The 23,766-nt window shown below is 42.2% G+C and overlaps 1 protein-coding gene across 3 annotated transcripts in view; it reads right to left on the reverse strand.

Moving 5' to 3' along the window:
- Nucleotides 1-12,340, reverse strand: part of LOC126934428 (uncharacterized) — a 12,378-nt gene extending 38 nt beyond the window's left edge. The window contains exons 1-3 of one of the 3 annotated variants that reach the window (XR_007718963.1): nt 12,137-12,340; nt 10,683-10,826; nt 2,017-3,379 (exon numbers count right to left, since the gene is read on the reverse strand). Coding sequence is in view for 1 of the 3 variants with exons in the window: in XM_050755264.1 (XP_050611221.1) it covers nt 13-269; nt 12,137-12,215 (336 nt within the window). In the remaining 2 variants the exon portion in view is untranslated. Of the gene's footprint in view, nt 270-2,016; nt 3,380-7,986; nt 8,530-10,682; nt 10,827-12,136 lie in introns of those variants that run through there. The other 2 variants (XR_007719006.1, XM_050755264.1) reach the window with 2 other exon arrangements.
- Nucleotides 12,341-23,766: the final 11,426 nt, after the last annotated feature.

A 23,766-nucleotide genomic window follows, 5' to 3' on the forward strand; every position in this document is an offset into this window, starting at 1 on the left:
TGTAGTCTTGTCTTAAAGGCAGGATATATGTCTGCTCTTTAGGAGCTGGGAGATGCTTACTTCTGGAGCCCCGGGGCTCGCCCGGGCCGCATCAGGGGCACCGAGAGCCTTGCTCATTTCACAGCCCAGTGGGGCTTCCAGACGCTGAGTCGCTGTCACTCTGAGCTGCTCGGCCGCTGGCAAGTCCACTGGTGGCGGCACAACAAGCTCACACATCTTGGGAGAGATTGGCCCATAAACTCCAAGAGGCGTGAGACTCTGGTATTTGGCTGCCACAAACATCAGGTTACCAACACACTGGTTAATCAATAACCCAATTTTGTTTAATCCCTAGGTCTTAACACTTGACACCTTTTGTCCCCTTTCCAATTTTTACTACACTGGAAAGTCAGCCACCTTCCTTTTGGCTTTTTAAGGCAGAGGAGGATGGAGTGAGGGGGAGGGGAAGCAAGGATATCTTACTCCTCATCTCAAAAGTAACCAAATATTCTGCAGTTGCTTCACAAACTTCCGTGTACTTCCCACTGGGTCCTCACAGCCTCCAAAATGAGAAAACCTTTTGAGACTATCAGAGTAACTCTGGTGAACAACACACATCTAACTGAAGTCATAATTGTAGAATCATTATCAATTATAACTCCAACTAAATATGATTGTATGTTCAATTGGCTTGGCGTAGATAAATGTATGTTTGTGCAATAAATGCATCTGTCAAGATTGTTTTTAATGCTCTAAGCTGGATTTTCATTAAAGAAGTATTAATTTAAATTAAGCACTCTGAGATCTTTATTAGTAAAGTAATCAGCAGCAAATAAGCTGGTTAATCAGTTTATATACCCATATATATCTTTCAGAATCAATGTTTTCAATTGAGACCGTTGCCAAGTGGTTAGTGTAAGACAGAGAGAAAACGCGCATGAAATACATTTCATTTGCTAGGCTGATGTCTGCCGCGGCCCTATTGGCGTCTCGGAATGCAGTCATTGATGCATCTACGATGACTGTATAAAATGTGTTTAATTGGCATGAAAAGGCACTAACTGAGAGCTGGTGGGGTTTCCATTATCTGGGTGGACATCTTATTTACTTTAGTGGATCCTGGGAACAAGATGAAAGTATGTGAGAACTGAGGTGGGGGGTTGGTACATAAGCCGATGGGTTTTCTTGGTTGGTGGGGGGTGGCGAGCAGGGAGTTTTACAATCATCCAGGCGATGCAAAAGGCAGCTCTGCAACAGCCCAGGTCTCCCTCGCACCCTGAGGAGAAAGCCCAGCGGAACATTTTCCTAATGAGAATCTGACAAATGCTGTTCACCCAGGGTGAAGCGAGCAAGCATGGTGGGTCCTTAAATTTCCGAGGCTGCATTTTTATAAAACAGCTCCTCCCTTCCGTATAGCTCAAAACCTGGGCGGAAGAGAAGGTATCATTTTTAACTTCAGCCTCAAGTAACAAAGGGGCACAGAGGGGCTTCTCAGGATGCCTAGCGTTTGGTTGTCATCTGAATGTCTTCAGAATCCCTTGGGATATTGGGCATGCCATGGTACTGTTCTGTTTGGTGATCCCTGCAGTTACCGGTTTCCTGCTAAGTGAATACTTCATCATATTTCCATTAATTGCTACATTACACATTGTTCCATATCCCCGTGGCAGCAGTTCACCCTGATGCCAGCTATGGAGTGACAACACCTACACACAGTCCCAAGAGGGTCCCACATTCTGTGGGACTGGCCTTTTGAGATTGTTATTTAGTGCATAATTCTCATATCCCCGTTATGAAGGACACATAGAGGATGACATGAGGATTATTTCATCCTATTGAATCCCCCATGGAGAGGGCTTATTAATGTGTTTTAAGTGTATTGGAGGCTCCCAGAGTACAGTAATACCTTCCTACACTTATACTCACTTCTACCCCAATTTTCAACTCCAAGATCTCTCAGAAAATGGGTCTCATTTGTAAACCATGTAAACTGGGTTTATTAAAAGCTGAGACAGATAGGCGCATTAAGATAATCTATTTCTTACTTTAAAATGGACTTTATTTGTACATATTTGTTTGTTTTGCAGCTAATAGAGAACTTTACAATGAAGTCTGGTTTCCACAGAACTCATTTGAAGGCTCCCTGTATCTGAATCTGGAATCTGTGAAGTTGGAAGCTTAAATGAACTGGCAGATTGGGAATCCCCCTCCCCAAATCCCAGGGGTCAGGGCACATGTGTTGTAATGGACTCAGTCGGGAAAATCACGTCCTCACTTCTTCTCCCTGGGGATGAGGCAGGTGCTAACTTCACCCAAGCACTGGCTGTCACAACTCACAGCTCAGGATTTGTGAGAAATATCAGCTCTTTGGCAACAGGCACTAGTCATAAAATAAGCCTTTTGACCAAATTTATCATTGAAGGTTTTTTTTTTTTTCAATTGGAAATCAGAAAATAATAGTAAAGAGGATATTGGGTTTGCTATACAAAATAATCCTATTGAGCCATCAGCCCTAATTACTGGGTGTGAAAACTGCAAACCCTGTCTTGTGCTCGTACCTAGTGGAATCCTTTGGAGAACTAGGTGGCCAGCCATGCAACTTCAGGCAGTGGAGTAAATTCTTAAGGACTGCACTTTGCTTGGCAAAGTAGATGGACATTCACTTCTCAGCTCTACTCTTTTGCTTTGCATTGCTCCCTGAAAGAGCCAACATGCTACTGGTCATTAAATATCCCATAATTAGCACAAATTTTTGTACTAACATTTGTATAATACTACCACTTAATAGGTGCCAGATATACCAAGTAATTTCCATGTAATTATCTCACTTAATTTCATAACTATTCTATGACATGGAGACTTTTATTATGCCCTATTTTACAGGTGAGGAAACTGAGTAACCCAGCAGTTAAATAATTAGCCCAAGATCTCACACAGCAGCAGGCAGCTGAGCCAGGCCTTACATTCAGTACTCTTTGACTTAAAAGCTTAACCACTGAACTCTACTGCCTACAAAACCCAGCTTGGTGAGTTTAGCCAAGGCAAATAATGTGACCCCTACTTGCACGAGGGTTATTTCTGGGACTCAGAATGATCAAATATCATGGGAGGAACCTGCTCTGTCTTCATTACTACCCTACTATAGCTTAGCAAAACCTGCACTCATTGTCAATACTTCTTACAAGGTGGGCAGATCTCCACATGCAGCCACTCCTGTCTGGCGTCCAGCCCCCAAGCTGTGAAACTGGGCTGAGTGCGGAATCTGGTCGTTCCTCTGGGATTCAGAGGAGGCAGCATCCTATGGAAGAGCACAGCTGAGGTGAGAAACAGCTGTTTCACTGGTCAGCCATGTAACCGTGAGCAGGCGACTCGACCTCACTGTGCCTCAGTTTCTTCATCTCTGAAATGAGAAAAATAGTGGAATCTACTTCATAGGATTACTATGAGGATTACATGAGTTAATATTGATTTGGTGCTTGGGATGTGGTCAGGGCCACAGAAGACTTAGTTACTAGTGTTATGTAATTATGTTGGGATGTAACTCTCAAAGAAGAGGCTGAGACAATGATCTTAAACTTTCGGATGAATCCAGATCGTCAATTTGGCTGAGACAAGGACAGGTTTCTAACCACTACTGGGAGAACTGGGTGGTCTACCGAATTGGCCTACAGTTCTGAGGTTACCTAGACATGCCCTGCATATGTTTGCATATAAAATTGTACAAGTCATATATTTGTAAGAAATGTCATTTCTTCACCGTTTATTCAACAAAAATGCTTCGTGCTCTTGCTCTGAATCAGGTACTAGAGAAACAAAACTGAACAAGACCATCCCCAAAGAGCACACAATGTAGATGGCAGCAAATAACCTAACTGTGATACAACATGGCAAGTGTAGTAAATGTTTCAATGAAAGCATGAAAAAGGTGGAGGAAATGAAATGTTTTTGTACTGCTGGGTCAGGGACAGTCACTGAAGCCTTCCCGAGCAAGCAACATTTGAGCCAGGGCTTGAAGAATGAGTTAGCATTTGCCTGTTGGAGGATGAGGGCTGGATATGGACATCCAAACAGAAAGGGCATCTTTTTTTTTTTTTGAGACGGAGTCTCGCTCTGTCGCCCAGGCTGGAGTGCAGTGGCCGGATCTCAGCTCACTGCAAGCTCCGCCTCCCGGGTTTACGCCATTCTCCTGCCTCAGCCTCCCGAGTAGCTGGAACTACAGGCGCCTGCCACCTGGCCCGGCTAGTTTTTTTGTGTGTGTGTTTTTTTAGTAGAGACGGGGTTTCACCGTGTTAGCCAGGCTGGTCTCGATCTCCTGACCTCGTGATCCGCCCGTCTCAGCCTCCCAAAGTGCTGGGATTACAGGCTTGAGCCACCGCGCCCGGCCAGAAAGGGCATCTTGAAAATGTGCATGAAATCATAAAAATTTAGGCTGTGTTTGGGGAACATTCTAGGTAGGGCCGTGGTGGCAGTGCCCTACTTATTGGAGTAAAGACAAGACAAGAAATGAAGCAGGTTGTGAAAGGAAACACTCGTTTCCTAGAGGCAGAAAGCAACAGTGTCTCATTTCTTTGGTTGCAAGCAACAGAAATGGACTCTGGCCCTTTGAGAGAATGGAGACTTTGTAGGAACTATTTGGGGCACCAACAGGAGTGAAGAGAAGACCGTCTTCTTCAGGCACTATCCCACTGTGTTTGCTACCTTTGCTTTGATTCAAGGTCTCAGGAGAGAGACTCTGATTGCCTGAACTCAGATGACATGCTCACATCTTGGCTGGACTAGGTGGTGAAAGGAAAGTCTGGTGGGCAGAGCCTCCACCTTTCAACTTCTAAGGTGGACAGTCAGCACACTAGAGGGCACCAAGACTACACCTAATCAGGAAAGGTAATTCCCCAAAAGGAAATCAGGGAGCAGCTACTTGATGGACAGATCCAACATTACAGATGTTCATTATAAATAATAATAACCTATGTTTATTAACCATCTGTTATAAACTATGGTGCATACATACTTCACATAAATGTTTTATTTAATCTACATAATAACCTTAGGAGGAGATTTACTCCCACTTTGTAGAATTGGAGTAAATAAAACCCACTTTTCCAAATGAAAAAAGTCACAGCTCAGAGAAGTTATGTCACTTGCCCAAGGTCACACAGCTAGTAAGTGAGTGAGCCGGAACTCAAAAACCTGGATGCCTCTGATGGCAAATCTCTCAACCACTGCATGTTATACCTCCAAGCATCTGCAGGTGGGCACCAGCTCCCCACTGTCCCACCCTAGCCCTTTCTTCTGACCACCCCTGAATGGGCACAGTCAACTTGGGAGACCCAAGGATCTGGCTTATGGAAAGGAGCACAGACAGGCACCTTTCTCAGTTCCTGTGCCTGTAGGCTGTCCAAACCAACTGGACAGCAGCCCTTGAGCTTGGGCCAAAACCTAATCTCTCAAGCCCTTTGAGGGTATCATATGGAAAACCCCTAATCAATTCCTTCCAGAGCAATTTATAATAATGCTTCCTCTTGAGTCCCAAGAATGGAGAGCTGCAAATCCACAGGGCTTCAAAGCATGTTGTTTTAATTAAGGGCTGAACAGAAGCTTCTGTAATCCCTGTGGGCAGATGTGCCCTCATTTAAAAAAATTCTATGAGAATTAAACTTATCTCAGAAAGTAGTGGGGATAACTTGTTCATCTGGTGGTAACACCTCCCCAAGTACTGGGCCTGCCATTTTGAAGTCTATAGCCACATATCTAATATAAGTAGGGAAAACCACTCATGTCATCCAGTCACTCAATCATCCAGTGAGTCATTAATCTAGTTTCTATTATCGAGTAGCCTTATCTGCTTATAAGTGTTATTTTACTCACCAAAATAGTGCAAGGTAGGTATTAGGATCTTCATTTTATTGACAAGGAAATGGAATCTCAGAAAAGTTAAGCATCTAGCTTAAGGCCACACAGCAAGTAAGGGGCTCATTCCATGACCTTGTGAAGAGTTCTATATCTTGGGCACCAACTTGGATCTGTACCAGTCTTCACAGCTCCCATCTCTGAACTGTCCAGAAAGAGCCCATGTTTTCTGCCCCTTGTTGGGAGAGGATGATTGAGAATTCCAGCAAAATGGAGACTCTTGAACTGGTCCCCCTGTCTCCAGAACTGTCAACTCACCTCCAAGTCTCCAACTCACCTTCCACACTGGTCACCAGCAATTATTTAAAATGCTAAACCTACCATGACACTTAGCTTAACATCTTTCAATTGCTCCCAACTACCTTTGATAGAAGATCCACATTCACACGGAATGTGAGGCCCCTCATGATCCCACCCTTGCTACCTCTTCTGTCTCACCTTCCAAAACATCCCCTGAGTGCTCATTTTACTCTAGCCACGCAACTCTCCCAACAACCTTGAAGGCACCAGCACACCTCTGTTCACTTGTTCTTCTCTTTAGAACCCCTTTTCCTTTTATATCTGCTCAGCTAACTCCTATTCAACCTGCGAAACTCAGTTCAAGTATCCCCTTCTCCAGAAAGTTCCCACCAGGGTGATTGTGTCCATCCTCTGTGCTTTTTTTTTGAAGATTTTTGTAGCATACCAGGGGTACTCTCACTCTCTAATAGCAGGGATGACAGTCAGGAAGTTTTCGGTCTGCATAGGACAGAAAGCCCTACCCAAAGAAGACTAAATAAAAAGGAAATAGTAGATTGATCTCATATAAAGGCCACTGGGATGTAGACTGGGCTCCAGATGTGATACGATTAGGGTTTCTGCTTAGGGTTTCTGTAATTTTCTCAGATCTGCCATCCCAGATATCTTTGTTTTGTCCTCAGGCCAATCTCCCCACTGGTAGCAAGACAGTTGCTAAAAGCAATTGGGGCAGCATGCATAGAGGGGAAGAGAGAGAACCTTCCCGCAGTTGTCCTTCCCTTTGGTGTGATGAGGGCTTTAGGTCACATGCTCATCCCTGGACCAATTAAGCAATAGGCTGAAGCCATGATGCCTGAACCAATCACAGGCAAGGGTGTGTGTAGGATTACCATGATTGGTATAGCCCAGTGTGGGTCTGCTTTCCCGAGATCACATAGCTTATATACAGGAGGGGTGGGTACACCAAATAAAAATGGAGTTCTGGGTTGGGCACAGTGGCTCACACCTGTAATACCAGCACTTTGGAAGGTAAGATAAGTGGATTGCTTGAACTCAGGAGTTCAAGACCAGCCTGGGCAAGATGGTGAAACCCGTCTCTACAAAAAAAGAAATACAAAAATTAGCCAGTTGTAGTGGTGCACACCTGTAGTCCCAGCTATTCAGGAGGCTGAGGTGGGAGGTGAGCCTGAGAGGTGGAGATTACAGTGAGCCAAGATTATGCCACTGTACTCCAGCCTGGGTGACACAGTGAGACCCTGTCTCAAAAAAAAAAAAAAAAAAAAAGAATTCTGCCAGGAGGGAGGAAGAAGGGAATGGATGGTGTCTGAGCCACCACAGTAGCTGCATGAGTGTCCACACACCCGTCCTCCCACAATACTGTAAGCCTCCCAAGGACAAAGACCGTGATTTGCTTATCTTAGTATCCCACTGTCTAGCACAGTACTTGAAACATTTTTGAAAATACATGAGATGAGTTAGCATTCTAAAATATTGCTGGAGCTGAGGTGTATTCAAAGCTGATGAAAGATTCTAGTTGGCATGAGGTAAAAAGGAAAGACATCATTTCTACCTGCTGGATCTCTATTTGGTATATAAATTAGACCTTTTTAAAAGATATGTTTCTGTCTGCCAGGCTTTAGAAACAGTGATCTAAGAGTCAGACATTTCCTATTAAAGTTTAAAAAACATAGCTTTAAGTCATACATTATATTGAACGCTTTCATATCTCATCTGATTCAGTAGGTTTTAAACCTCACAGAGGTCACATTTTGAAACAGTAGTCACTTTTTACAACATCTCCAAACATTAAATAAAAATAAAAATTATTATGAAGACTGGAGATGTCCATAGAGACCACTAACATGACACTTGGATATTATTATTAAGGACAGTATTATTTGGAGTTCGGGGGTTACAATGGCTGGCTCATCTCTAAACTTCGTTTTTTTTTTTTCTTTCTTTCTTTCTTTCTTGAATTGAAGAAGAAGGGCAATTCTATCAATGCTCATCTGTTTTTGTTTGTTTGTTTGTTTGTTTTTAACCGTATTTAGAATAGCGGTTCTTAACTTATGGCAATCTGAAGAATGCTATGAATCCCTCAACCATATGCAAAATTTTGTGTATCAATATTTTTCTCAAGAGAGGGATCATAGTTTTTGTTATATTCTCAAAAGGGTCCTTTATCCACAACAAGATTGAGAACCACAGACATCAAAGGAAAATTCCCTCAGGATCCCAGTTGTCTCAGTAACTGGGGTTTCACATAATGAAGAAAAGCTATCCCCAGGGTTAGACTATTCACTTAGATTGGTGGCTTCCAGGAAATAGGTCATTCTTGGATTTCTCTTAGGACGTTTTGACTTAGAGAGGTCATCGAGTCCGTAGATACTTGAAATGAATGGGGCTCTGGAAGGAGAAATTGGCAAAGTAACCGTGTAGCTCCCACATCCCACCCTCTCAACCCCCAAGCCTCTCCTCGATCCGCTCCTTAAACTAAAAAGGCCTATCCTGACTCAGAAACATGTGATCGCTAGCTCCCACATTTACTGGGGACAATTTATAATTTACCCAGCCAGTCTAGGCACTGGCTCACATTTGTAAACAGAAATAAAGCTAATGGTTTTTTATTGGTCTCTAAGAATCTTATAAGCTTGACGTGTCATCCCCTGATCCATAATAGGCTTGTTGTTGTTGTTGTTGTTTTAAAGGCTGTAATGTATTGAAGTCTGGTGGCAAAGGAAGGAAATTTGGGAGGAAGTGTGTGTGTGTGTGTGTGTGTGTATGTGTGTTGTGTCTATGTGTCTCTGTGTGTGTGTCTGTGTGTGTGTCTGTGTGTATGTGTGTGTGCATGCTGGTGTGTATTCAAGGAGGGCTCTGAAAAGATGTTTTTGGTTTCCCCCATGAAGCATCCTTGCCCCAGAAGGTGGATTTGTATTGTTAGTTATCTGCTTTTTCTTTGTTTCTCTTGTTTCAGTGTTCAGTTGCATTTTACTGTTCAGAACTTGAAAGATGCATTCAAACTTATGGAGCATGACATTTTAACTATCTCATCTCACCATGATTCATCTCAATTTACTTTCCTCCAAACTGTAGTCTTGAGAAAGCACAACATCTCCGGGTTCTCCAGTGGGTAGAAGACCATAAACAGCATTAAATGATCCCAATGTCAGCTAACTTGTGAGCAAGGCTCACTCATTAGATCCTTATTGTTCTCTTAATGAGATGCTTTCCTTTAGGCTGGAAACGTGTGGAACATTAGCAATGGCCTCTGTAGTGTATTGCTGAATGTTCAATACGAACCAGTGGAGGTTAAATAACATGATGAATCAAACAGTCCCAAAGGAACGTGGTGATGTGCTGAGCCCATCAGGGCCCTGCAGACCCTTAACACTTTCTATGTGAGGCTTCTGTGCCCCAAACAGTTGCTTTGCCCTGGATGATGCACTGCTTGCAAAATGTATTAATCCCAGGACCCAATATATGCCTACTGGAATATATTTTACTGTCTCTAGTCGACTTCCAGTCTAGAGTTCAACCTCGACTGAACTTTGGTGGTAAAAAATCAACTCTGTCTTCATTCGCTCTAGGAACCTCTGCTTCTGAGTAGAATGAATCGATAATGAGGTCGTGAACAAATATTAATGCCTTTTATTATTTATATGGATGTTAATGTGTCCAATTGACACACAACTTTCTACCTCTCTAGTCTAACACTCATGACCCTTGGCATCCCTTTTGCATCCTCTCTCTCTTTGTCCATTCAGTCACAAATACAGTGAAAGAATAATATATCACAAGCCATGACCCCTTGGCCTTTATGAATTATCTGTTTAGAAAGATGTGAAGCCACCTTTTATATCCACCATAATAGATACTTAGACATAGTGGATCAATAGTGAACAAGTTTGCTGGTTATAGTTAATGGGTACCAAAGGGACACTCTGGCAGTGACCTCTGACATTGTGGCTGACAAGAAATCCATAGAGCAAAAAATAAGGAAGATGGACAGTTTTAAAGTTATGAATGTAGATCTGTAGCAAATCATGATAATTTTCTCCTGATGGTAATAATTCAGACTTGCAGGTGGTCACTCATTTTTGCGAGCTCCTTAATTAGGACCCCTGAAATAGGAATGGCAGTCCTTCGCCACACTGTTTTAGAAACAGCTACGGTACCGGGCCTGATGCAAGTCCATTTGTTATCCAAGGAGAACCAACGGAGATTGTTTTCCTGTCATGGAGGACTTTTCTCTTTATGAAATGGGCTGTCATTTATAATTTTAAGCAGGCACGGATTTGTTAAACATGGTAATGGGTTTCTATAAGAAGATCCACAGACCCATAGTTCTGGAAAGAAATCGAGCTTACAAGATATTTTAAAACCTAATGGGAATGGAATATTTTGGGTTTCTTGAAAAGATGGTTTCTGCCCTGCATATTGTCAAGGGAATTTAACAATAAATCCATTGTTGTGTGTCTGAGAGTCTGTTTGAAGCAATTATATTTTTATACATTCTGTGGAGTTGATCTTAGGGAAATCCACCAGGACACCAAGCCTACCTCTTCACGTCACCGCATGAACTTTAACGGTGGGAAGCAGGTTTAAAAAGAGTCAGGGAAACAGAGCTCATTTGTGAGTGGTCTTGAAGACAGCAGACTGCAGCATTCTGCCTGGCAGAGAAATGAATATACATGGCATCCAATCTAAAGGAGAGAGGGCAAGAATGTAAGTGCAAAGTCCTTTTCACTCCACTCCACAGTGTACATACCGTATTATGATGTCACACTCCAGTAGCGTTGCTCTGAAGTCCCAGTGGTCTCCTGCTGCTAAGCACCATTGAAAACACATTTGTCCTGACTGTTCTTTTCCTTTTATCCCCCTCTCATCTGTGTAAGATGAATCACTCCTGGATCCAGACTGACTCCGAGGGCAGAGCCAGGTCCTGACGAGGTAGCCTGCCTCCTATGGCTTAAACATTTTAATTAATTTCAACACTAATGCCCAAATGAGAGTTAATCACTCTGCTGCAGTGCTTTCTAATTTACTAAGTTTATTCATTAAAACTTTCCTTACTGAACTTTGATTGAACGTCATGCTTTTTTGGAGGCCTTTCAAACTGCCTTAAGGGGTTTTAAAGTGATATCTTGGGCAGCTGCTGAAAGCCTTCAGTGTTTGCTTAAAGAAAAGAATAGGAAAAATGTGATCAGCAAGAAATCTCTGTGCTGAACAAGGAGGCTTTTGGGCAGCAGGAGGCCTGTGAAAGCAGGCTTGTGTTTAAACAGTCTATTAAAACAGTAAGATAAACCTAAATTCCTAATAAAAGAAACAAAATCAATCACCTTAATAGTTGACAAAACTTGGAAATACATTTTATGGTAAGATGCAGCCATCTTTTAAAAAAGCAACGGAATGATAGCAGCACTTTGTATTAACGTGGGGAGAGATATTCACAATGCTTTTGCCAACCTAATTATCTTGGAATCAATATAATAAAAATCTTAGGTACACAGTTTTGCCTATTAATTGTTAGGACCTACATTTTTACTGAGAGATATTGTTTAATGAAGGTTTTTATTTAAAATTAACTCCAGAAAAATGCAATCTTTACATATCTCATTAACAGTATTAGGGACCAAATACCGCAAACTATCTGTTACACGATGGGAGCTCCCAATACATGGAATTGCTTTTTCAGAAATTGGCAATGTTAGTGTCTTTAGGAATGTGCTTCCTCCCTCTTCCTACCTCTCCACTCTCCATTCCCTAATCCCAGTCAGAAACATATTTGTAAAGTTTCAAAAATTCCAATAATATGGGAGGAAAAAGTCAAGTCAGAATTATTAATGAAAGCACCACTTACTTCTAAGAGGCCATGAATCAAAATACAAGTTTTCATATTCATTTCCACGTTCTATAAATACTGCTTGGTATTACGCAACAAGACACGACAAACTCATTTTTAAAAGGTATTTTTGACTTCAGGGAGCAAAAACGTTTACCCATTCCATCCCACCTTGACACATGGAGCTTGACTGGGAAGCGCTCCCCTTCTCACTTGCAGGGGCAGGGCTTGTCACTACGAGTTGGTTCATGAAATAGTCCCACTTTTGAGGCTCTTGAAAGATCCCTTCAGCAGAATCTTCTTTTTAGAAATGTGATCCCTGTGTCTATCAAAACACAGACCCAGAGAGAAATATGTCAGCATAGGAAAGGGTGTGATGGCAATGTATCCCAGTGCTGGGATTAGGCAACCTGGCTTGGAATCCTGATTTTGCTGTTTGCCAGCTGTATGACCTTGGACAAGTTATGTAACCTTCCTAAGTTTACTTTCTTCAAGTACAAAATTAGCATTATTTAAGCAGCCATCGCATCGGGTTTTTGTGAAAATGAATAGCTCATATATATGTAGCACTTGCTACAGTAGGTGGCACTTACTTACAGTAGGTGGCTAAACTTTATTTGCTCCTCAGCCCAACTTCAAGAAACAGTATTATTATGATCTCCAATTTACAGAGGGGGAAACTGAGTCACAGAGTTGCAAAGTAACGTTCCCAAAGTCACACAACTAAGTTGCAAAGCCAGAGTTTTAACAGGGTCATCTGGCTCCAGAGTCTGCACACTTAACCTCAGAACATAAGCAAAGGATATAGGATCATGCCCAGCCCAGGGAAGCACTTCATAAAGTTAGTAATCATTAGCTCTTATTATTGTAGGGGTTCAATAAACGTTTGGCTAACAGAATAAATTAATTTTGTTAGGGATTGTTGAAGTACCAGAGTACAAACACGTCTGCAAGTCAAGTGCTGACACTGAGCAAGTACTGCCTTTCCAGCCTCCATTCATTTCAGTGGCATGGAGATGCCTGGGTGCACGTGATTGCAGTGGCTATTTTACTCTTATTTTGAGAAAAAAAAAAAAGAAAAATGAAAAGTAAAGCAATGAGTAAACTCTTAATATGCAAACAGGCTGGGTGTGGTAGCTCACTCCTGTATTCCCAGCACTTTCAGAGGCCAAGGCAGGCGGATCACCTGAGATCAGGAGTTCGAGGCCAGCCTGCCCAACATGGCGAAACCCCATCTCTACTAAAAATACAAAAAATTAGCCGGGTGTGGTGGCAGGTGCCTGTAATCCCAGCTACTTGGGAGGCTGAGGCAGGAGAATCTCTTGAACCCAGGAGGCGGAGGTTGCAGTGAGCCGAGATCGCGCCCCTGCACTCCAGCCTGGGCGACAAGAGCGAAAGGCCGACTCGGCCGACTTACATATATATATATATATGCAAACAAAGGAGATTAAATTCAGGAAATAGAAATCAGTGGTAATCCTAATCAGTGATTCTTGAACCTGGATGCACAATAGAAACATCTGAGAATTTTTTTTTTTGAGACTGAGTCTTGCTGTGTCACTCAGGCTGGAGTGCAGTGGCGTGATCTTGGCTCCATGCAACCTCTGCCTCCCAGGTTCAAGTGATTCTCCTGCCTCAGCCTCCTGAGTAGCTGGGACTACAGGCGTGCACCACCATGCCCAGCTAATTTTTTGTATTTTTAGTACAGTCGGGATTTCACCATGTTGGCCAGGCTGGTCTCGAACTCCTCACCCTACATGATCTGCCCACCTCGGCCTCCCAAAGTGCTGTGATTGCAGGCATGAGCTACTGTACCCGCCTGAGAATCTTTAAAAAATACAGGTAACTGGGTCTCACCCCAGATCGACTGAAATTAAATATATGGGGGCAAAATTTAGGCAGATGTGGTTTTAAAAATATTTCAATGAAATAATATAACATTATACAGAAAAGTGTACAAATCATAAGTACACTGCTCAATGACTTTTCACCAAGTGAACACACTCATGCATTCAGCACCCAGAATCCCAGAAGGCCCCCAGTGTCCCCTTTTCGTTACTACTCTTCCAAGACATAGCCACCATGCTGATTTCTAACAGATGGATTAATTTTTTCTGAGTTTTAGTATAAAACTAAAATGAAATTATGCAGATGTGTTCTCTTGCATCGATCTTAGTTTGCTCTACATTGTATTTCTAAGGTTCGCCCATGATGGTATGTGTTGCATTCGTTCTTTCGTTTTCAGAGCTATATGCTATTCCACTGTTTGAATATACTACAATTTATTTATTCATTCAGCTGTTGCTGGGCACTTGGGTGGTTCCTTGTGGTGCTATTTTAAATAGTGCCGCCATGAAATTCTTGTATGTCTTGGTGAATTTTTACATTTGTTGGGTGTTTACCTGGGAGTGGAACTGCTGAGTGTGGGGTATACCTAAGTTCAGCTTTAGTAGATTGGGCGTATGTGTTTTAAAAAAGCACCACAAGTAGTTCTAATGAGCTACTGGGAATAGGAACACTGGTCCGAGCTGTAAGGCTTTATGGCTACCCAAGTGCTGCTTAGACTAGGGAGTAAGAGACAGTATTAAAACCTGACAGGCATGGAATATTTGGCATTTCTTGAAAACTGGCCTCTGCCCTGCATCTTGCAAAGGAATCAGTTACTTTAGGGTTCGAGTTGACAGCTGCAGTACCAAAGCAGCAGGAAAAGTAAGTTGGTCCACATTTCAGATACAAATTCTCCATAGCAAGTGTCTCTGCAGTATCTTATAAAATATCACAGCATGGAGCCCCTTCCACAAGCACCCAGGATAAAAGGAACCACATTTTTTCTCCAGCCTGGCCCTCTGCTTTTGTTCCATCTCTGCAGTCACACTCCCGGTCCCCACACAGGCTCTGCCCTCTGCCCAGGATAGTTTCCATGGCTTCCCCTCCTAGCCTCGCTCCTGTCCCACTGAGCTTCCTCTTCTGAGAAGCCGTCCTTGTCTCTCTTGCTGTAGCACTTGACTGGGAGCTCCATGAAGGCAGAGCCTTGACTTACTGTCTTGGTATAACCAGGCACTGCTATACATTTTCAATCAATGCCCAACCAGCTTTAAACAGTACTTAAAAAAAAAACCCCAAAAACAAAAAACTATTCTCAACAGGTACATAATGTGCAGCTCCCTCATAAAATTTCAGAGTATTAAAAAGCACTTATCATGTGCATGCTTCCAAATGGTCCTTCCTTCAGTCTTTCTATTTATTTATCTATTTAGTTATTTATTTGACAGTGTCAGTCTGTCACCAGGCTGAAGTGCAGTGGCGCGATCTCGGCTCACTGCAACCTTCACCTCCTGGATTCAAGCAATTCTCCTGCCTCAGCCTCCCGAGTAGCTGGGATTACAGGCATGCCCCGCCACACCCAGCTAGTTTTTGTATCTTTAGTAGAGATGGGGTTTTGCCATGTTGGCCAGGCTGGTCACGAACTCCTGATCTCAGGTGATCCGCCCACCTTGGCCTCCCAAAGTGCTGGGATTACAGGCGTGAGCCACCGCACCCAGCTCCTTCAGTCTTTCATATCAACATAATGCATACGTGAGCACAGGTCCACTGACCCTGACCAGGATGCAGAGGGGACAAAAATGACAGGACAATCTTACAGGAACTAGCTTGTTGATTAACGAATCAATTAATTATTAACATGATATATAAACAGGAGAGTCTTTTCTTGGGGCTTGCAAGGAACCAGAATTTAGCTCTAGGACTGATGTGATGGGTGAGGCTAATTGGACTTTCTGTTCATTATTAACCCCTCCAGCCATGGTTGTCACAATGGTGGGAAGAGGAGTGGAGAGACCCTCTTCCTTTGAAGATAATACCACCTCTCAATGGTTTACAACCAGGGGCTTCTGAGCAGAATTGTCACACACAACTGTGCAAAGTATGCACTTCACCATTTCAGGGTACAAAAATGATCCCCTTTGGGTTGTAAGCCTCCTAAGTTTCATCTGTAAAACTTAGCTCAGAGAATTATTATGAAGATTAAAAGGGCTACCACTGCTGAAACAGAGAACATAGTGCCTGACAATGATTCATTGAACGGCTATTTGTTAAGGACTGGATCTTAGTGGGTATTCATAACATTTATACTCTGGAGGAATATACATACATTAAACTAATAAATAAATAAACATAGATATGTGCCAAGGTCCCCAGCGGATGCCTGAAACCTCAGGTAGTGCCGAACCTTATATATACTATATTTTTTCCTACATATACATACTTATAATGTTTGTAAATTGGGCACAGTAAGTGATTCACAACAATAACTACTAATCAAATAGAGCATTATAAAAATATGTGATCATAAAAGTTATGTGAATGTGGCCTCTCTCTTTCAAAATATCTTACTGTACTGTACTCACCTATTTTCAGACTGCGATTGACCTTGGGTAACTGAAACCGTGGATAAGAGAGAACAACTGTGCCTCCAAATTGTGATGAATGCTCTGAAGGAGAAAAGCAATAGAACAATGAAAAAAGGTTGAATAAGCAGAATGCAATTCAGAGTGGCGGGGTGTGGCTAGGTCAGGCCTCTCCGGGAAGTGACATTGATGTTGAAGGCAGGGATGGGTTTGAGGTCACTTAGCAGAGAGTGGGAGAAGAGGGGGAAGGGGGAAGAGCTTTCCTGGCTGAGGGGAGTCATGTGCAGGAGTGCGGCTGGAACAAAGGCAGCCAAGGGGACACTGGTGTAGCCGAGGTTGGAGGCTCTTAACACCTGCTATTGCCTGTTCTCTTTCTTTGTTTCCCTGATTCTGTAACTCGGGCATCCATTCCACTCCCTGGACTCCAGCTGAGGAGTGACATTATCTGGTGAATGATCTAAAATATTAATAGTCAACCATTTTAAGAGGGTTTAAATGCAGGGGTCTCCAATCTTTTGGCTTTCCTGGGACACACCAGAAGAAGAACTGTCTTGGGCCACATATAAAGTACACTAACACTAACGACAGCTGATGAGTTAAAAATAAATAAATAAATAAATAATAAAAAATCTCATAATATTTTAACAAAGTTTACAAATTTACATTGGGCCACATTTAGAGCTGTCCTGGGCTGCACACGGTCTGTGGATAGCGGGTTGGGCACGTTTAGTGTACAGTCTAGGCACAATCTTATGGACATAGCTCATGTGGGCCATGCTGAACTTTGGAGATGCTCTGCTCCCTTTCTCCTGCCTCTTTTTCCCTTTTAGTGCCTTTTCCCACCAGTGCTCAATGCCACTAAGCTGGACCCCAAGCGTCCCTGAAGTTAATACCCTGAGATCACCCCAAGAAGTGTCCACACTTTGGAACTTCCCCATGCTTCTTGCCTCCTATTCCCTACCACACCTGGTGTGTTCCAATGTCAGTTCCCTTTGGGCCTGGCTAAATGACTGACTTGCACACTTGATTAGTTAAATTAAGTTTATAATGGCTTAATAGGTTGACCTGTACAAAAGACAAACACTCATGTGGAAATTTCAAGTATAGTGAAAGAACCAGTGGGATAGAAGTTTGGATGGCTGACGATCCTCAAATCTCATCAAAATCAGTCATATGAGAGGCGGGCAGCAGGCAGTAAGAAAGTTCTATCCCAGAGGCTAGATCCAGGCTTTGACATAATTTAATTTAACACAGACTAATATTCTTTCCTGCAAAAGGCATCTATGGCTCTCCCAACCCCACCCAAGTTTCCAAAGGCTTAGGTGGGAAAGGAGCAGTTGGAAGCTGCGGACATTGTGAATCTAAGTACCTTACAATGGAGGCCAGAGGGAGGGCTTCCTCTGAGGGCTTCTTCTGCATCAGGGACCTCACTGTCTTCCCTTTCTGGCAAGGACTCTTCTGGTGCGCACCAGTGTCCCATATTGGATCCTGTGACTTAATTATTTTGTTATTGATTAGTATATTACCAATTGAAGGAAAAATGGATTTCTTTACAAATATCAAACAGTCAATAAGAAAAGAAACATGTCTGCAAAACCAGATGACTTTCCTCACCTGTAAGGTGGGAAAGAAATGGTTCTTTGCCTCTCAGAGTTGTGAGGAGTAAAGACACTAATATAGGTCAAGCGCTGAGCACACAGAAGGTACCAAGGAATGGATAGAGTCACGGCGGCACACCCCAAATCCTTGGGACTAGATGTGTTTCAGAATTCAGACTTTGTCCAATTTTGGAACGGTTATACAGCACAGATACCGTATGTTATGTAATATTACCAGTGGAGCCTGAGGAAACACTCTTATTTCTGTAATCAAGCATATTAGTATTTTTTTAGTCAAATGTATGCGTACCCATACTCGGCATGATAAATAAAGACTATAAATAGCTTCAAATCAGTTTGAGTCATGTGTTGTCACCTAATAAGTGTGTGCCAAAGTTATGAAAAACACTTCTGTTTTCAGAACTTAGTAGATTTTGGAATTGCAACTAAGGGATTTCTATTATTTTGTTTCTATAACTCAAGTAGTAAGATTTTCTCCTTTCCCCCTTCTAGAAGCCATTCAAGAACCACTTTTCTTATGTATGTATGTATGTATTTCTTTCTTTCTTTATTTAGAGACAGAGTCTCACTCTGTCGCCCAGGCTGGAGTGCAGTGGTGTGATCTTGGCTCACTGCAATCTCTGCTTCCCGGGTTCAAGTGATTCTCCTGCCTCAGCCCCCTGAGTAGCTGGGATTGCAAGAATGCGCCACCACGCCTGGCTAATTTTTGTATTTTCAGTAGAGACGGGGTTTTGCCATGTTGGCCAGGTTGGTCACGAACTCCTGACTTCACGTGATCCTCCCCTGTGGGCCTCCCAAAGTGTTGGGATACAGATGTGAGCTACCGCACCTGGCCGACTTTTCTTATTTATTCTGATTGTACTTTGAAGTGCTCAAAATTGAAGGACTGAAAATTCCTGATATATTAACTGAGGGCATAAGAACTGGGATGTAGACATATGAGAAAGTGGGTTGTTTCATTATTCCAAGATGGGACCTAAAACCTCAGAAAAGCAGATTTTGACTCAACAGAAGAAGAAATTGGATCATAACGCAATCTACTGCATGGTGAGTAGATTGCTGAGTCCTGGCTATCAGAGGTGTCCAGGCAGAGATGACAATGTATCTATCATGGATATTGTAAAGTGGATTCCTGCAAAGAGCTGACGTTAAGACATATGATGTCCAAGATCCCCTCCAGTCTAAAATCCTATAATTCTATATTTTTATTAATGATTTAGTCACAATCAAGGGAGATTTTCAACTCTATTATGCCAGGATTTAGGAGAATCAGGAAATTGTTATTTCCATCTTAATCTTTTTATCAGATCCCTGGGGCTGTAAGCGTGCCAGCAGATATCTGAGGCTGTCTATTGCTGAACTGTGCTCTGTGGGATGCTGATAGAGTTCTGTGATCAAATAAGTTTGCTTAGACAATTCAGTTAGATCATGTTAGGTTAAACAATTTAAAAATATTTCTTTTCCAAAGGACTTATTGACTTCAAAATACTGTTATATATTATAAATCTCCTGGAGGAAAGGGTGAAAGGCAGGATTTCTCAAATTTAATTGTTCACAGTCTTCAATTTAGAATGTGTCTGGTGAGTTAGTCTTCCAGGGAACACACTTTGAGAAAGGGAAGTCTAAAAATGTCCTGGCTTGGTAAGATAAAGATTGATGGAAGTTACCATATGACAGGTCTGGTGCAAGGTGTAGGGAAAACAGTAATGACTAAGACCCCCTCCTGCCTTAAACTCAAGGAGCCAGAATCTAGCAGCTTGATCAATTGTTTAATTTTATTTGAACATGTTCTCTATTTTCACATTCACTTATACTTTCACGTCTTTTTCTTTCTTTCTTTTTTTTTTTTTAAGACGGAGTCTCCCCCTGTTGCCCATGCTGGAGGGCAATGGTATGATCTCGGCTCACTGTAACCTCTGCTTCCCGGGTTCAGGTGATTCTCCTGCCTCAGCCTCCCGAGTAGCTGGGATTACAGGTGCACACCACCACCCCTGGCTAATTTTTTGTATCTTTAACAGACACAGGGCTTCATCTTGTTGGCCAGGCTGGTCTTGAACTCCTGACCTTGGGATTCACTTGCCTCATCCTCCCAAAGTTCTGGGATTACAGGCATGAGCCACTGCACCCGGCCACTTTCATGTCTTATGTTTTCATCTAAGATATATTTATGTAAGACATTCTTCTGTTTTTATATTTGTATCTCCCATTTTCATATTCACTTTTCTGAACTTTCTCCTTTCTACCTTTAAGTATTATAAGAAATCATTGGCTAAAGAGGAACTCCAGGTGTAGAAGCAGAGAACAGAGGGTTGAGCAGTTGTAGCCTCTGAGTTTGCAGGCTTCTCCTAGGCCCACGAACCCACTCTGCCTTTTGTTCACCCCAATCTCTGGCTTATGGCTTCATTATTTGTCATTTCTGGGCTCTGATGGGTCACTTGGAGATCTCTCAGGTCATGAATGGTGGATAGAAGAAGAGTTCAGGGCTCTGGTGAAGTCAAAGGAGCTGAGTATTCAAGCCATTTATTATCAGCATGATGAACGCTGATGATGGGCTAACACTGTCAGATTACACACTTAATTTAATTAATAAAAAAATTAAGATCGTCACCATTAACCTGTATTTGTTCAGAATGCCACAGGGGTGATTAGTTAGAATGGCACTGAAGGTTTTATAGTCCACTCTAGTAAGAATTACTTTGGTACCAATTAGGATTTTCCATAATATCACCCCGTGTAATATCCCTATTACCTTACACATTTTCTACAAGTGATTGAGTTCAATACAACGCAGACACGATGTCACAGGACTCTCCCTCAGAGCATGCATGGGAACTCCCATGAATGTTAACACACTCACTAAGTCGAGAGGAGACCCTGATTTTTTATATTACACAAACCCATTTCAAGGGTAATGATTCTCTGTCACAGTTTCTCAGAGCACTGGAAAATTAGACTCACTGGTGGCTGCAGAGGCTTAGGCAGCTAAAGCCTCTCCTTTGAGCATCTCAGATCTAAAATTGTCCTCACTCCATGTGGGAATTTTAATTTTTTCAAGTCTATTTGACTTTAAACAGTTTACTTTTAGAGTCAAAGAAGAGCAAGGCATTCAGACAATTTCTTATAGTTTAAAAAAAAATTGTTATGGTCCGAGCACAGTGGCTCATGCCTATAATCCCAGCACTTTGGGAGGCCACAATGCGAGGGATGCTTGAGTCCAGGAACTCAAGACCAGCCTGGGTAATGAAGTGAGACCCCAATCTCTTAAAAAAAATTAAAAATTAGCTGGGCATGGTAGTGCGTGCCTGTAGTCCCACCTACTCAGTAAGCTGAGGTGGGAGGATCACCTGAGCCCAGGTAGGGGGTTGAGGCTGCAGTGAGCTGTGACTGTGACACTGCACTCCAGCCTGGGTGACAGCGTGAGACCCTGTCACAAGAAAAAAAAAATCAATAATTCCTGTTTGTAAAAAAAAAATCAAGTGGAAAAATACAGATAAGAAAAAAAAGAACATAAAAATCAGGTAACTTTCCATCACTCTGAGAAGCCCACATATTACTTAGTTACATACCTTTCCAGATTTTTTTGTATGGAAATACAATGTTATAATTTTTATATAAACAGGATCTATTATATATGCTGATTTATTTAACAAAAATGCAACAACATTCACATTTTGTCAGGTCAATAATTATGTTAACTTCATTTTTAAAATATTACATTGCAGGTTTTTACCTGTATTCAACTCAATTAGTTGCTTAGTGAGGATTTCCAATTTCTTAACATCATAAACATCAACTGCAATACACATCATATTGAATAAATCTTTGGGCACATTTGAAATTATTTCCACAGAATAAGTTCTTAGAAGTGGAGTTGCTGCATCAAAAGTTATGTACACTTTAAGTTTTTAGAATATTTTTGACCTAATTGCCTTCCAAAAAGGTTTTACCAATGTTTGCTCCCATCAGTATCCTTATCAGAAATACACTTCTAAAATTCCCATTCTTTTTTGTCTTTGCTGAGTAGATAGATGAAAATGGTACTGTACTGTGTCAGAGAAATCTTCATTATCTGGGTCAAAAGGATGGTGTGATCTGAGCAGGTAGAAAGTGGGGAGGACCAGGGATGTGGCGTAATATATCAAGATTTATCCAAATGTCATGAGACTCCCATTAGTCAGTAAACATATACTGAGCGCTCACTGCAACCTAGAAAACCATCTAGAAATCTCCCTCCGCCCGTGGGAATTTCACTGTGCAGTAGGGGGCAAAGGGAGGTCTGCCATGACGACAGATAACAGCATAATATAGTGTGGAAGGTATAAGGAGACATGCCCTAGAGGAGGCAGCCTTGAACTGGGATCTAAAGGTGGGGAAGAATTGGCTAGTTGAAAGGCTCAAAGATAAGCCCACCGTGGTTTAGGAAAGGACTGGATGAAATCTCCTTTCTTCATTCATTCTACAAACTTACACTGGCCTGCTACGTGTCAGACACTGTTCTAAGAGCCGCCGACAAGGTGATGAACAAATAGCAAACAGACTGGATCCCTACCTTGGTAGAGTTTCAGTTCTAACGTGGCGGTTGGTTAGAGCCGCAGCCTTTAGGCCTCGCTGGACTTGAAGCTTCGAAAGAAGAGGAGCCTTGCCTGCCCTGTTCAAGCCTGGTATCCCCAGCACCAGAACAGAGCCGTGATGCATATCTGTTATGTCAGAGATAAGGAGAAACCCAGCAGTATTCCAGCTGATCTGAGTTGATCAGAAATAAGGAGAAACTCAGCAGTATCCCAGTTGATCAGAAAAAAAAAAAAAAATGAGTGAGAAGTGAATTGCCAGGGAAAAAGACAGCAGGCAGAAAAAATAAGAGCAAGTGAAGGAAGAGGGGAAAACTGGGAGAGAAGAGAAAAAAGAGGAAAGATGAGCTTGCCACTTCTTGGGGAGCAGACCATGGGGCACCTGACGCTCACAGTGCTCTGTCGCCCATCGAAACCAAACTGCCAGCGGCTGCTCCTTCTCCGTCCCACTCCAATCAGATCAGACAGGGAGGAAAGAGGGCCATCCCCAGAAGGCAGAACAGATCATTTCCCTTGCTTAAATATTGATGCATGCAGCAGGCAGCTGCACCCAGGTGGCTGAGCTCAAGTCCAGGCCCTTCTATTTCTGAGGACTTCCTCATGAAACTCATGTCTTCCTTGACTCCGTGGCCAAACGAAATTGGACTTTTCATTTCTTGAAAGTATACTTGATCCTCTCAAAATGTTTCTCCCTTACCGCTTTTCAAAAAATAAATAATAAAAACCTACGTCTCTTAGCCTGTCTCATTTCCTGTACTTGGCACATCTTGCTGTGAGGGTCACATCTACTTAAGTCTCTTCTGCAGCCTCAGATTAGACAACTTGTGTCTGATCCTACCTGGTGTGACAACTTATAAAATAACAGATGAGATGAGAAAGTCACATAGGAATGGGAAAAAGAGACAAAGTCATTCTGTGTTTCCTTTTTTTCTTCCTCGTTCCTCCTTTCCTTTTCCTTCCTTCCTTCCTTCCTTCCTTCCTTCCTTCCTTCCTTCCTTCCTTCCTTCCTTCCTTCTTTCTTCTTTCCCCTTTCTTTCTCTTTTCTTTTCCTTTCTTTCTTTTCTTTTCTTTTTTTTCTTTCTTTCTTTCCTTTTTCATTTTTTCTTTTCTTTTCTATTTTTTCTTTTCTTTCTTCTCTCTCTCTCCTTCCTTCCCTTTCTTATTGACCAGTGCCACTTTACAAATACTTTCACATTTTGTCATTTTTT

Source organism: Macaca thibetana, chromosome 1, assembly GCF_024542745.1.
Source record: "Macaca thibetana thibetana isolate TM-01 chromosome 1, ASM2454274v1, whole genome shotgun sequence".
Classification (NCBI taxonomy): Eukaryota; Metazoa; Chordata; class Mammalia; order Primates; family Cercopithecidae; genus Macaca; species Macaca thibetana.